Source organism: Pogona vitticeps, chromosome 1, assembly GCF_051106095.1.
Source record: "Pogona vitticeps strain Pit_001003342236 chromosome 1, PviZW2.1, whole genome shotgun sequence".
NCBI classification, from domain to species: Eukaryota; Metazoa; Chordata; class Lepidosauria; order Squamata; family Agamidae; genus Pogona; species Pogona vitticeps.
The window spans coordinates 240335503-240351438 of record NC_135783.1 but is presented as its reverse complement, the minus strand read 5'-3'; the positions used below and the strand labels follow the sequence as shown (position 1 = coordinate 240351438).

Genomic DNA, 15936 nt, shown 5'->3' with positions numbered 1-15936 from the left:
GACTGACCCCAGAGACTGAGTTCATCTGTGCTGGACTGTTGATAACCATTTGACACCAACTGAGGTGTGTCATCAGGGCTCATCCTAAGGAAGCTTGAGAGGTGCAGTTTGGTGATGTACCTATAATCCCCACTGGAGTTGACAGGAGCATAATAGAGTTCTGATAGAGAACTCTAAATATCCCACCAGAATGGAAGTCTCAGGATTTCATAGGAGGAGCCATAAAGTAGTATCAAACTTACGTAACTGTGTAGTGTAGCTATGTTCACCATGTGGAGTATGGAAATGGTTCATCTACTTCGCTTTTTGCTTTCCATGTCATTTAGTAAGACAAGGATAGTAGTATTGCCTGTAAGAAGAATATCATATATTTTATGGCCTTAAATACGGAAGCTTGGTAACACAGGGTGCGATTAGCCAGAGGAAGTCAGAGTGATCCAGGTCGCAATTAAAAAGCTCTTATCTTCGGTTCAATTTATGTATAACAACAACAACCCTTGAACTGGAGAGCTGGAAGAGACCCTATGGATCATTGTGTCCAGCTTCTCTCAAGGAGACACTGTGGGAAATCAAACTCCCAACCTCTGGCTCCGCAGCCAGAGATCTAAGCCACTGAGCTATCCAGTAGTTCAAAAAAAAAAAAAAAAAAAAAAGAGTCTTCAGCAGTCCTTCCATTCACTTGGGAGTTGTTTCTTCTTACATGAGAAGGATCCAGACAGCACTTCAGATTGTTCCAATTTCTCTCCCTTTTGATAACTGATGCACCCTTCCTTACTCTTTCCCCCACCTTTTGTTGTGGCTGTCATTCCGTGGACCCTGCCGATTTCCCTTCTTAAAATTTAATTTAGTAAGTGGCAGAGCGTAACAGTAGTACATCAGCCGATCATGAATACTCTTTTGTATCTGAAACAGTAGCAAAAGAATGTTAAGAAAAATGGCGAGAAAAGGAAAATAAAGGAGAGGGTTTCTCCACCATCCATTCTCCTGTCACTACCACCACATATGTCATAGGGTTGTCACCGAAGAGAACACCACCCACAGCCTAATTTGGGATCAATTTAAGGAATCACACAGATTGCAGAACAGAATAATCAGGGGTGTTCCGAATACACCAGATCAGGCTTAGCATGTGCCAGAAAGGAGCAGAACAGTTCACAAAGGGGCAGGGATGAATCGCTCTTGCTTAAAACACATGTGGTCACTGGAAAATAAGGCAAGCCAAACTGCACCAAAAGCGAACCAAATAGTGAGCTACAGTATATGCTCGTCTGCCACCTGTGACATTACTGGAAAGAATACTGTTGGTGGTATAGTTTCAGTGAGTCTTAGAGTAAATAATGTAGCAGTCAGATTATTACATCAGCTATAATTATTATTGTCACCAGTGGGAGACAGAGACAAATGGCCTCAGCACTGGCTTAGCAAGCTTCCTGTAGGAACTGTAAAGCAACACGGATTTTTATAAGACCTAAAACATGAAGACAGGCAGAGTGCCACAACTCCTATATGGCCCTGTGATACTTAGAGGATGTTGAAAAAAAATATTAATTGAGAGAATATAGAGCAGTAGCACAAAATTTCTAAACCATAATGCCACCTCTAAGCGAAAAACAAACATTTCCCAGCAGTGGCTATTATTATTTTAAATAGGAGATCTTGATTACAGATTTGTTCTGTTGCATCTAGCTTGTTCCCTGATTTGTCATATCTAGAGAAACGTTTCTTGCCTTCTCTTGGTATTTATGTGAACAGTTTAATTTCCAGAGGTTGCTGGAAAATAAGGAAAATCTAAGTTTTGTAGAGTCAAGACACCCTGGACATCCTAAAGTATTCCCATCATCCTGCCTTTGGTGAGTGTCTTAGCTTGGTGAATAACCTTCTGAAGTTGTTATTTGGGGAGGGGATTAGTCTCTGTCTTCTTTGGTCTCTGCTAAAGTTACCATGGACCCTTCAAATAGAATGATGTCCAGGATATGTTCTGGGATGTTTTCCGGCTGTGTTTTCAATTTAAAAATAATCTCTCACCCTGGCAATAGAATTGACTTCCAGAAGGTTCTTCTGCCCTCAGTGGACATGTTTTGGACCCATAAACTAAAAAAAGATGTATGCTATTATTTCCTGTTTGGTAGGCTTTGGTGCTGTATGCCACCTGCTCTGTGCTTTACTTCCCATAACAGTAATGCTGATACATTTTGGTTATACAGACTCAGATAGTGTAGGCCACCATTTACGTATATTTATCCATCGATTGCCAGAGGACCAAACAGGGACTGAGGTTGGCTGAGGGAGGTGGCTGAAGCTCTGAAGAACTTACATTCCTCCAAGAGAAGGGGGAAGGCTTCCTCACAAATTGCCCGGATGATTTGAGGTTTCTCTGTGTGTGGTTACCCAACCCTTGGGAAAGAATGTTGGAGCTTTATCCTGTCGTTTTAAAGCAAAGTAGGAGACGTGTCTACAGACTCACAACTAGGCCTACGAATAGTCATTGTGGGAAAGGTCAGTTCAAATAAGCTGTGTTCAGAGTTGCTTCTGGAGAGAGATCAGAAATGTTTTTGGGAGAAAATACTGGAAGGCCTAGCATATGTTTCTCCTGTGTCTACTGAGATATAAGTTACTCTCAATCAATTTTGAGTGCTACTGTGCCTGCAGTGCTGTTTAATAATTGCTGCTGTAGAAAATGTGTACCTTGCGAACTACTAAGATGTACCTGCTGTATCCATGTGCCAGTTGGATACTGTAATCTTTGTATGGCGTGTTTTATTGTTTTGGTGGTTTTCTGTGCACACAGACTTATATTTAGTGTGACAGCTACTGTGAGCATATATAGGAGTGCTTATATATAGTGCATGTATGTTGCTAGGTGTGAAGAAACATACATATATACCACATGCTTTTTTTTTTTTTTAAAGCCAAGTTATGTCCTTTTTGGATGTTCTAGCATGGTAAGTATTGCATTGTCTTGTAATGTAAGTATTGGCTGAAAAGGATAGGTATGTGTTCAGTGTGAAAAACAAACAAGCAAATGACATTTCCTTCAATTATATGACTAGTTTCTGAATAGGTGTTCATCCACAAACACACACGCGCACACTCATAGCTGCGTAGCGGGAGCTCTGTGGGAAAGAAAATGTAGCTAGTTCCCTTCTGACTGGTTAGGGCTGTGAGGTAGTTTCGGAAGTGCTTGCTGTCTGCAGATAGGAGCTCTCAGACTCCACGCTCTTCCATTAGCCCATCTTCTGCCCCTGAATCAGTCCTTGGCCCCTTGACAAGAAGAAGTCACACACACACCCCCCCCCCAAATGAGAGCATTTTATATTGCAGTGCAGGCAGCTGCAGGAAACCTCCCAGGGGACCTCAAAAAAGTAGAAAACATGCTGGGTAAGAAAGAATGTTCCATCTCACAGATGTGGATGGGAACTTATACTGGGGTTAAAAAACACCCCACAGAGTTGTTTTATTTTCTTTAGAGTTAGATCTCTGGGTACTATATATATATATATATTTAAAAAATCTTAATTCAACTTGATGTGTTCTTGAAATCCTCATATGGAGCAGCTTGGAAGCCTTAGATGCTAAGGAAAAGCAATTTATGAGCTGATGGAAACCTGGTGTTTCCCAGTGGTAATTCATACAACCATAAGAATTTAAAATGACACAAACTGCTACTGAAGTCTTGCTTTCACCTTTTACTCAGAGTTTGGAAAATATTCTCTTTCGACTACAGTTCCAAAAATGAGAGAAACCAGTGCGGCCAAGCTGGCTGAGGATTCTGGAACTCGTAGTCCAGAATGAAGCCAGTGTTCCTTGTGTTGTATAGACTTGACTCTGAATGGAAATCAAGGGGAGCAGGGGGAAGAACGGCAGTCATGGCTGAAAATGACTATCAGAGGGAGAAAAGCCAGACATTGTCTGCACTTCCCCATTTACCACGTTACAAATGCCTTTGGTCCTCTTCAAGCTGTCTCCCCATCACACCAGCAGGGAATGCTGTTTTTTTTTCCCATGGCTGAAAAATCTTAGCGAAAATGAAGCAGCAGTAACCAAATTGTAATCAGAAACAGAAAGTACCTGCGCTCCAAACATGGTTGCAAAAACCTTTAGTTAAAAAAAAAAAATTATCCCAATGTTGTTAGTTTTATTTTAGAGAGATACTCTGTTTTCCTGAAAATAAGACCTAACCTGAAAATAAGCCCTAGTATGATTTTTCAGGATGCTCATAATATAAGCCCTATCACCCAAAATAAGCCCCAGTTAAGTGAAATCCTGCCCGCCACCACTGTGCAGCAACCAGATGAAGATGATGTGTACCTGAAAAAAAATTCCCTGAAAACAAGCCCTAATGCATTTTTGGAGCAAAAAATAATATAAGACCCTGTCATACTTTCAGGGAAACATGGTACTATGAACTAAATGTTGTGAAATGGAGGGAGTTGATGGTTAGCCTTCCCTTACACTTCCTTCATCTCCTGAATTAGGTTAGATACCGTATGACTTTCCATAGTCCTTTGGCATGGCACACATGGGGTTTTTGGGTTCTTGAAGCCAGCAGGGCTCATGTCCTCTATTGATTAGAGGCTGAGTACTGGCTTCCCTATTATGTGGCATTAACAAGTTATAAGTTCTTGAACAGAAGGATTTTGCTTCCATGTGAAACACTAAATTGTGTCAAGACTTGCTGTGGTCTAGTGATTAGAGTTTGGGGCTCAGATTGGGAGACCCAAGTTCCTATCTTGGCTCAACAATGTACCTCACTGAGAGATTTGGGCTCTACCCTGCCGCTTAAGGTGGATATGAGAATAAACCGGGGAGCGGGGAGAGATGCCATATCAACACCTTGGAGTTATTGGAGGAAAGGTGTTATATAAGAACACACAGAGGGGGGGGGTGTTATTCATTAAGCCAAACATAGTCTTGCTGTTTTGGGGGCTTGCCTGGTGCTTGAACACCCTCTTGATCTTTATAGTTCCCGGTATACAGCAAAAATGGGAGGCTTAGTAAGCTCCTTGAGGATTGCCACTGGGTTGATGGGTCAGAAACGATGCAGGGCTGACTGCGCTTTTCAAGACTCGGATGGCCCTTTCCTTTTGTGGTTGCCCAGCTCGCCTTTCATCTGCAAAAGATCTTTCATGTATCCGCAGATCAATGCAGGTGCATTTGCTGCAAAACATCCTGTATTCCGATGACAGCAAAAAGCAAACAGCCATTAAATTTTGTTTTGCTCCAGTAGCTTCCCTGACAGTGATCAGTTCTTGCGAGACTGGAGTGTGGCATGAGCTGTGCTCAAAAGAGACACACAGGCGCCTCTACTCTGCAGAGCTCTGGAAGAGGGGCATGATGTGTTAATGCTTGGCAGTCCTTTGGTGGGGTCTCACTGTTCCTTCTCAGTATAGCTAATGACTGGCATTGCTGACTTAATTGGAGCATTAATCTTTTGTGGCTTTGTAGGGCAAAATAAAAACTATTGACTCTCTCACTCTCTCTCTCTCCCTCTCTGTCTTTGTCCCAACCCACTCTTCCTTTTTTTTCCCCCTTCCATGCAGAGGTTGGACACACCCAAGGGCCACTGGATGGCAGCCTCTATGCCAAGGTGAAGAAGAAAGACTCACTCCACGGCAGCACTGGCACTGTGAACACCAACCGTATTGCTCTCTCGGCTGCTGCCAACCATATTGAGCACACGCTCTCAGTCAGCAGTGACTCGGGCAACTCCACTGCTTCCACCAAGACAGACAAGACGGATGAGCAGGCAGCACCTGCAATCCCCGGCAGTAGTGGAGGGAGCAATCCTATACTGACTCCTGAAGAGAAGCGGGAGCTGGAGAGCTTGCTCAGTGGCTTTGGCTTGGAAAACGAAGGTGCCATGCATAACCACAACCCCAGCGTGGGCGCCGTGGTTTCCTCTCCTGCATCTGGGCGCCACATAGTCCCTGCTCAGGTGCATGTCAATGGGGAGGCTGCTAGCTTGGTGGCAGAGAGGGAGACTGACATATTGGACGATGAGTTACCCAACCAGGATGGGCACAGCGTGGGTAGCCTGGGTACCCTCTCATCTTTTGATGGTACCACAAACACTAGTGACATGGGCTACCATGAGGCGCCCCGGATGGAAAGCCTCTCTTCCTTGCCCAACGGTTCATCCAACTTCAATGGTATAGACAAGCTGCATGATTCAGAGACTGTCATCAATGGTGGCTATCCTTACAATAATCAGAACACCTTGCGGAGCATGATGGGGCGTCATCCCCAGGATCCATATGGCCACATCCGGCCTTCTGTGTCTGCCCAAGACAATTTGGCTGACTACTATCAGCATGGCTTCCCCACTCCTGCCTGGCTTCAACCCCAGCCACCAGCTTCCAGCCAGCAGTACCCCTATGGCTATGACCCAAATGGCATATACCGCTCACAGTCCTTCCCCACGGCTACTGCTGAGACGCCTCAACTCCCTCAGGCACCAGCCCGGAGCACAAGTAGCCGAGAAGCTGTCCAGAGAGGACTTAATTCTTGGCAGCAGCAAACAGGAGGTAGCAGGCCGCCATCTCGTCAGCAAGATGGTGCCCAAGACAGCAAAAGCCCCAGCATTTCCAGTGCAAGCCCTCAGCCCAGTCCTTCACAAACAGCTGCCTCTCAAAGCATCAGCATCCCTGAATTTCCTAGAGTGGCCTCCCAGAAAGAGATAGAGCAGTCAATTGAAGCTCTCAACATGCTCATGCTTGACCTGGATCCCTCTGCCTCGGTAATGCACAAATCCCAGAGCGTCCCAGTGGCCTCCAGAGAAGACAAGCCACACCCGGTGGCGCTTTCCATGTCTGCCCAGCCTGTGGCTGGCCCTCAAGTGGTGCAACCAAAGTCTACCAATGCTTTTGGTCCCATTTTAGGGAGCCCTTTGCACAACTCTGTAGGCACCGCTGTGTCCCCACTGCCTGAACCAGCACCCAAAGCTCATCCCACAAGACTGTTTCTTCACAATGTTGGAGAGCCAGAGTTCACAGCCCAGGATCACAGAGAGGCCCACTCACCCTATGGCTATCAGAACCAACAGCCAGCTGTCACACAAACCAAAGGTTATGGTCAGAGTGCAGGAAGCCCTCCTACCTCTCCCAGACCTCATGCAATGGCGTACAAGCTCATGGAAGGGCAGCATCCCCTCCTGACCTCTCCCCCATCCCCTGGGATGACGATTCAAGCCCAGGTGCCAGGAAAGGGTGCAGAGAGTCATGAAGAACCTGCCCGGCTTTCAGGGGAAGAACCTCTGCACCTGGAAGGTTTGGTGGCCCAGAGGATAGCAGGTAGGAAATCTTAGTCTGTGTTTTTATGAGAACCGGATAGAGGTGTCTGGTTTTTTCCCCATCCCCCTTCTATGTCTTTGGAGAATAAGACTTCTTTTGTGTTGCTTCAGGAATTTGGTTTTGCTCGTGTCACCTAGTCCAGATGGGGTGGGTCAACTGAACTCTTCCCAGAGAAGGAGAGGGTGTGATACTTGTTGATGCACCGAATGCCCCATTGTCACACACAACAAATAGTCCAGTGTTACACACATCCAGGTTTTCCATGGAATGAGCTATACCATAGAAACAACACATGAGTCCGTGGGTAATCCTCAAAGACCTTACAATCTTCATTAGATGAGTAGCAGAAAGGAGATAGCTTCAGAAAACAGGGGGCGGGGGGGGAAGATGTGTTAACTGGTGTGGCTAGAAAAGAAGCAGCTGTGGTAGTTCTAAGTACATCATGGAGGTGCCATTCCAGTCATATGAGCAAATATAAACTACATGTATGCGGATGTGATTGTAAGTGTTTCAAGTTTTTGGACAGTTGGCTGTTTTGATAAAGGTGCCGTCTTAAATCACAAAGTGTTTGAGGAGCAGACAGGTACATAATCCTGACTGTTTCGCAGCCTTCCCCAAACTTGGCACCCTCCAGAGGGTTTGGACTACAGATCCCAAAATTCATGTTGGCTGTGGCTGATAGATCTTGGAATCCAAAGCATCTGTAGGGCATGGTATTTGGGAGGGTGCTTTTGTCCTGTATTCAGAGCTACTTTTATATAAAGATTAGCTGTAATGGATAGCTGTAAGGCTAGATTAGCTTTAGGACAAAGGATGAGGAAAGTGTAGAATAAAGGACATGATAGTATGAAGGATAGATATAGTCATAAGTTGCTAATGTGTCAGAATACTCGGAAATATAATTGCAATTAGTTAATTTTAAAAGTAACTTTACGAGCTGTGGCTAGGAGCCCCCTTCCCATTCAGAATTACTAAAAATCCTTGCTACTTGTGGCATCCCAGCTACATCCTAGCTATCCATGTTCTACACATGGAGGGGATGGAGAACATGTGGCTCTCTGGGCATTGTTGGGCTATAGTGCAGCCCTACCCAGTGTAACAGGGATGTGGTGGTGCTGCGGGTTAAACCACAGAAGCCTCTGTGCTGCAAGGTCGGAAGACCAACAGTCGTAAGATTGAATCCACACAATGGAGGGAGCTCCCGTTGCTTGTCCCAGCTCCCATCAACCTAGCAGTTCAAAAGCATGCAAATGCGAATAGATAAATAGGTCCCACCTTAGTGGGAAGGTAACAGCATTCCGTGTCTAGTCGCGCTGGCCACATGACCATGGAAAACTGTCTATGGACAAACGCTGGCTCTATGGCTTGGAAATGGGGATGAGCACCGCCCCCTAGAGTCGGACACAACTGGACAATTTGTCAAGGGCAACCTTACCTTTACCTTACCCAATGTAACAGTGTTGTCACCTAGCAACATTTGGAGAGTGACATTCTGCAACTGTTTTTAACATGGAATCCCTGTTCCAGTATTCAGAAAAAGATCAATGTGACTATTTGGGCATAGAGAGAATTGTAGCCTTGCCCTTCCCTCCTGCCTGTTGCTGTTTCTACAATGAGAAGGCCTGTTTAAGGATGAAAACCTTTTCCACAAATGAAACTTTTTGTGTGTGCAACTGGGGACCCTGAAAAAGCTGAGTTCCTGATCATGCAGAGAGTGTACAGCCTGTCTTGTCTTCAGACTGCATGGAGGCAGCAACAGGCAGAGGGTGGCACGAGAACTTCCTTCCTGCTATGCATTTATCACCATCTGAACAGAGTTGTAATCTCTGTGTAATATGAATTAATAGTGATCACTACAAATCTTTTCCTGACCTTCTTAGGGTGTAATCAAATGGCACTTTATTCTGCAGTTTGGATCACTTTTAGAGTGATCCAAACTGGTTCCATCCATTGTCCAGTGACCACACAATGTTCTGGTAATCACAAATCGTCTGTATCCTTATCCATGTCTACCTGCATTTTTTGGGGGGTCCCTGATAGGGATTACTGTCTTTTTAGTGCAAGTAGATTTGCTCCATTTTGGTCCCATTCGAGGACAAACTTCTGGATAGCTCAGTGGCTGTGAAGCCAGAGACTGGGAGTTCAATTCCCCACTCTGCCTCCTTGATGGGGCTGGACTTGATGGTCCACAGAGTCCCATCCAGTTCTGCAGTTTTAAGGTTATTATTATGGTATTCTTATGCGCAGTTGTGGGTATCAAACCAAAGCAGATCTCCCATAGTGGGGATGCCAACTATGCAGGCCATTTATTAATACATGTCAATTTTTTTAAAAAAAAAATCCAGCTTTCTCCCATTGAAGAAGATGTGAAGGGCTAGCCTTTCTTTTTTCTTTCATTTTTTGCTCCCTTTGGCCAATTCAGCAGCATGCCACTTCCTTTAAAAAAAAAAAGAGCTTTCCCCAATCCCCCCAAAGGGGGAGATAGGGGGCACATGGAAGGAGATCCCCCCATTTCCCTTTTAAGGAGACGAATGGGCTTAACAGGATAGCATGAAGTATGATGTAGCTTTCTGCCCCCAAACCACTCAGTGTGGACAAAAGGATCTCCCCAAATGGCATATTGCACCCCAGTGTGATCCTGTTTAGCCTGATCCAGCCTGGGACAAATTGTCTGTCTAGTCACAGAAGCCTGCCCTTTTTCTCGTAGGGGAGTCATTCCTGCTCTGAAGCAACTGGAGCCACCTTGCTAGGTTTAGAGGCATCCTCCTAGACTCTCTAAAGGAAGCCACAGTCTTGAGTTTGCAAGACAGCTGTTGTGGACAAGGCATTTTGGAGATTGCTCATTCATAGGGTTGCCATAAGTTGGATGTGATCTCCCTTCTTCTACATCTGTATATTAACCCAGGTGAAAACCAACATGTCCTATTTTAAATAAATAACAATAAAATAAATAAATTTGTCACTGCTGGTACTGTATTTGGCATGAAGGCATTCAATATGATGTTGATGGAGAAGTTTATGCTGAGGACTCAATGGCTCAGCAATTGCTAAAGAGCCTGCTGTAAAACAAGACAGGGCTTTGACTTGATTTTATGCTCACTGAGTGAGCAGCACAAGAGCTTTAATGTCTCTCCTGCAAGTTGTTGATTCAGGGCGGAAATGTCCACCACACCCACAAAAGTACAATATTCCATAGCCTTGGGTGTTTCTTTCATGGTTTCCTTTGAGGCCCACAGCACTGGAAGTCTTGGGCAAGACTCCATGTTCTTAGAACGAAGAAAATTAAAATTCACTCGGAACAAGCTCTGGACATTTTCTTCAATTGGTTTAGGTTGCACAATTAGTTTTGTGTGTAGTGTTGTAACTTGTTCACAACTGAAGGCCTTTCCTGGCGACCCAGGCAATAGCCCCAGGCAAGAAAGAAGAGAGGATGGCATCGAAGCAGTAGGTAGAAGAAAGGAACTGTTGCTACAGATGTAGATGGAATCCTAAATCACTTTATCTGGCAACATCTTTCATTAATGTGGAATGAATCCATCAACCTTTGCTCCTTTCAGTTTCTACTTTTCCCAGTCTTAAATTTGTTCTTTGCCATTTCTGTATCAGTTTGTGATTTTTTTTCTACATGGAAATTTTTTACATTTATCCTAAAACATACGTACATCAGAGCTGGTATCCCCCCCCCCCAAAAAAAAGGTTAATTCCAAAATGAAACCAGTCATTTTCAATTTTATCAAAATTCATCTATCTAAATATAAATCAATTCATTGTTGCAATAATTCCAGACAACATCAGCTTGTCTAATTCTACAAGCACTATTTATCTACATTATTTCTGTGTTCCACAAACACACAAATAAAGTCCCAAGAGTTGAGAACATTTAAAAGCCTTACAGCTATGGGAAACTGTAGGCACAAGTGCTTAAAAATATGAAAACTAAACTTAGGTTGTAGACATACTTAAGCCAAGAATATATCAAGAACAGAAAAAAAATCAATAAGAACTCTAATATCAATACATTCTAAAAATTCAGGAAGTTATAGCTTAAGGCATATTTAAAAAGCAAAAGGCAGATAATATATCTCTAAAACACATCATTATAAAGTTAAAAATCAAAGATTATAACTTTAAGTAATCTTTTTTGTTGTTGTTTAGTCCTTAAGTCGTGTCTGACTCTTTGTGACCCCATGGACCAGAGCACGCCAGGCCCTCCTATCTTCCACTGCCTCCCAGAGTTGGGTCAAATTCATGTTGTTTGCTTCAGTGACACTGTCCAACCATATCATCCTCTGTCGTCCCCTTCTCCTCTTGCCTTCACACTTTCCCAACATCAGGGTCTTTTCCAAGGAGTCTTCTCTTCTCATGAGATGGCCAAAGTATTGGAGCCTCAGCTTCAGGATGTGTCCTTCCAGTGAGCACTTAGGGTTGATTTCCTTCCTTAAAAAGAAAATACATATATAGAACACCAAACACTGAGCCCCCATGAGGCATCTGATTTTGCTCCATTACTTAACCTTTTTGAAACGTTTCTTGGAGACCCTGAAGCCTATAAGCCAAGCTCAGAAACTCTTTTTAAAAAGCAGAAAGAAAAAACGAAGCAAAACACAAGATTCTAGAAGACTGAATTTCCATTGTAGGTTCTAAGTTCCACACGCTGTAGAATTATGAAGAATACACATATATACATGATAGGCCTGGTTACTTTGAAGATCTCCTTCTGATTTATAGAAAAGTGACCTCTCTTTTAGATAGTATAAACTAATCATTCAATTAAAGGGTAATAATTCCCTTGAACGCCCTACTTCTCTCCAAAGGCCACATAATTGATTGAGGTTGGCCAGGCTTGTATTATAAAGGACACACTTTCCAAATGTATCAGTTTTAGGGCTTAAATCAGTGAGATGTTCCATGAAGGCTATATAGCTGTTTAAAGAATACGGTGTTAACTGCATCTAGCATGCCATCTAGTCACCAGCAATCCCTGGGCTGATAATTTTACAGCAGCGTTTTTAATTGCAGAGCTCCTCAGAAATTCCTTGGGTCTAATCCAGACTCGAAATGCCAGCCTCAGGTGCTGGGTGCTCTCCAGGTCAGTTCCAGGCCACAAGCATGAAGAGCATTTGTTCGAGGGAAAGCAACTTAATTCTGGGATAAAGAGGAGTCTGAAATGGAAAGCTGAGCTGGAAGCTGAGTTACTGTAGCACACACGGATGATCATGCATGTATTAGATGATCATGATACCTGCCAAAGGAAAGGTGATGGCTTCCAACTGATGCAGAAAAACCAAAACAAAATAGCAAGCCCTGGTTTGAACATGAGAATGTAAGGATATCCTTGCCAGATCAGAACAATAGTCCATGTGTCTTGAGGAACTGCCCAACTCTTAGGCATTATGTGTCTGAGGAGCTTGATCTCTGAAAACTCACACTGAAATAAATCTGTCAGTGTAGAAGGTGGCACAACAACACACTCTCTCTGTGTGTGTGTCCTATATTATGTAATCCAGAAAGTAACTTTTCCATGCTTTGAGACAGTATTCTCATACCCAAATAACAATTATTGGTTTTTCTCTGCGTGCGCATTCCTATCTAAAAGTGCACATCCTTTCTGGCCCACCAAAACACAACTCATTACACTCCTCTACTCTGGCTGTCTTCCATTCAAGGCCAGGCCCCTTATGAGGCATAGTCACACACCCTCTGTAGGTAGTGGCGTGCAAGAGGTAGGGAATGGTGCCTCCATTACTGCTCTCAATAAAATGGCTGATGTGCAGCTCTTTATAGGAGGCCAGAACTCAAATGACTTGCTCCTAGGAGTCAGAACAAGGCATTGTGGATAAGATACCCTAGGAGGTTGCATGTGTAAAACTGGAAAAGACTTCAGCTGGATCTAAAAGGAGCCACTTCTCAAATGAAATGTGCTAGACATTTAGCAGCCATACATAAATATCATCAGCTCAAGTTCAGATGAGGACCAAGAACTGTGGCGAGAGTGATAAGGGGACAGTTTTTTCTTCTTCTGCTTGTTGCCATGAAGAAAACATCTATGTTTATTTACAATGTCATATTGTGTGAGCATGTCTTTTATATTTGCCAGTACACCTGTACAAGGGCTACTCCACAACTGATTCTACATGTGTGCATGCTCCACAAATATGGACACACAGAAACAAAGACAGACATTTATAATCTAGAGATATTGGAATAACACGAAATATTTAGCCCTTCCCTCTGAGATACTGATTACCTTGAATTTCTTCCTGATTGACTATCACCAGACCCCCAAAGGCAGTAAGCAAGCTATGGATGAAGAGAAAACAGTTTAGTAGAAGGGAGTAGCAGAAACTGAGAATGCTTACTGGAATTAGATCACAATACTCTGGAAAGACTATTAAACCATAGTTGATGGGATGGGGATGAAAGAAAGAAAATGCTTGCTTAAATGGCTTTTCGTCCAAGTAAATTGTGTGGTTCCCTGGTATGAGTGCAATAGTTAAAGGTGACAAGATGTTATAAGAGCACCGAACTTGGTACCCTGAAGTAGGAGCTATCCCAGTCTGTTGTTGTTGTTGCTGTTCTGTGCCACCAAGTTGGAACTGACTGGTAGCAACCCTAATAAGGCTTTCAAGGTAAGTGAGATATTTAAGGAGTGGTTTCACCAGTTGCTCTCCCTCAGTTAGTTTCCATGGGTCAGTGGGGATTTGAACCTTGGTCTCCAGAGTCGTAGTTCATCATTCTACCCACTACACCACACTCAAGTCCATACAGGTTACTAAATTGGTCATTTCCCAAAATTCCACATATCACGAAAAGGAAGAGCTACATAACATAATATAGCAAATTAACTCTGCACAGGACTGCAAGATAAATAAAGTCAAAACAGAGATACAGAATATGGCAGTATCAGCCATTATTGTGCTGCATGCAGCAATCTGCTGAGCGTTGTTTCTGATTTTTGGCATACACTTCTACTTGTGAAGGAGTAACATATCAGAACCAGAGGAAAAAGCTTGTGCACAATTTCCTACCCATAGCATAGGTATCATAAGCTTTGTGAGTGTTATGAGAACCTTCTTTCTGAGATTGTATGTGGGCTATTAATCTCAGGGATGTTGTTTGTTCTGAAATTCTGAGGGGGGGGGGAAAGAACTTGTCCCCTTCGTGAATGCAGAAATTGGCTATCCTAAGCATCAAAGTTAGTATTAGGTGCCCTGTGATCACAGAGCAAAGAGTGAAGCAAGAGATCTGGCAGGTGCTGGAGAAGGATGAAAATGAGAGTCAGAGGGATGGGATCTGTCCAGAACAGGCGGGAAGGGAATAGAAGCCAAACATGTTATTTACAATGCAGGCTACTATAAATTGCCTGTTTGTTCCAAGGCGAGTATGTGTGGAATTTCACAGATCATCATCCTCTCTGGTTCTTGCTGTCATGAGAACTCAGATTTCCTTTGCAGCAGGGTGGGGAGCAGTGGTATAATGATTAAGGCAAAAGCTTGGGCAAGATTCACTTCCCAAAAGAGCTAACTAACTGCGCAGACATGCACATCTTCACTTATTGCAAATCCTGCCTGGCATCAGGGCCCTGGGCATTTAAGTGGGAGCCTTGATCCAGCTGAGTCAGAGATGCGACCATATGTATATGGTTGCCCCCTCTTAGAGCGAATTCCAGTACAAGAGCAAGGCTCTTGTCATGTTCCTGACTGTGAGCTAAAAGTACATCCTTTGGCTCCATCTGAAAAAAAACTGAATGCCACTCTCTGTTCATAGTTGATTAAGATCATCAAGTAGAGTATGGGTGCAATCAGATGGCTGGAAAGGCATGTGCCCAATTGTACTGGATAGGGTCACTTTAAAAGGAGTGACCCCCCCCTTGAAGTAATCCTTCTATCAGCTGGGGAATCACTCCAGCCTAGCCTTGAAAAGTAGAAGCCCTCCAGCTGGACCAAAAAGGGACGGATCAAGGTTGAGCTGGAACACTCCCCCCATCCCCCGTGCATCATGTGATAACCAGGAAATATATCGCCCCAGGCCGCTCCAGAAGCAGTCCAAATTGCAGTCTATTTCCCTGTGTGATTACACCCATATGTTGGTTTTGAATTGAGTCTTTAAAAGTAGGAGTAGGAAGCCTTATTAATCAGGGAGGATGCTGTTTCAAAAATTGCTGTTGCTTGGGGATAAAAGCCCCAAGATGCTCTGTAAAAACAAATACTGTACATAAGACATGTCGCTGACATACATGACATTTCTATGGATGACATGAGTCCTTTTGAGTTTAGTGGGATTTCTTCCCAGGTAAGTAGTCTCAGTCCTGTGTAGAAAAAAAAATTGTTGAAATGATTGGTGGGGATATTTTGAAAAGAAATTCTTTGTATTAAAAGTGTTGTATATGAAATTTAAACAAGGCAGCAACAAGAATCTCTTTATCCACTGCTCAAAAAGTCAAAAGTGTGACTTAATGCAGAGAAAGGAATTTCTCACTTAAAAAAAATCATCAGCATCACAGAACATTTTGATCATGAACTTTTCTCTGAAAGAACTGTGGGATGGTAACTGTATTATACATTGTTGTCCACATAAACCTGTCCTGGTATATTGTCACATGTTAGTGTATATTCCTCTATAACAAGCACAACTGACAGATAATCAC

The 15936-nt window shown here is 43.4% G+C and overlaps 1 protein-coding gene across 24 annotated transcripts in view; it reads left to right on the top strand.

The window, feature by feature from the left end:
• Positions 1–15936, top strand: part of TNS1 (tensin 1) — a 404124-nt gene that overhangs the window by 323073 nt on the left and 65115 nt on the right. For all 24 annotated transcript variants that reach the window (XM_020805096.3, XM_020805086.3, XM_078380947.1 and 21 more), the window contains one exon: positions 5541–7289. In XM_020805096.3, coding sequence (XP_020660755.3) covers positions 5541–7289 — 1749 coding nt within the window. The remainder of the gene's footprint in view (positions 1–5540; positions 7290–15936) is intronic.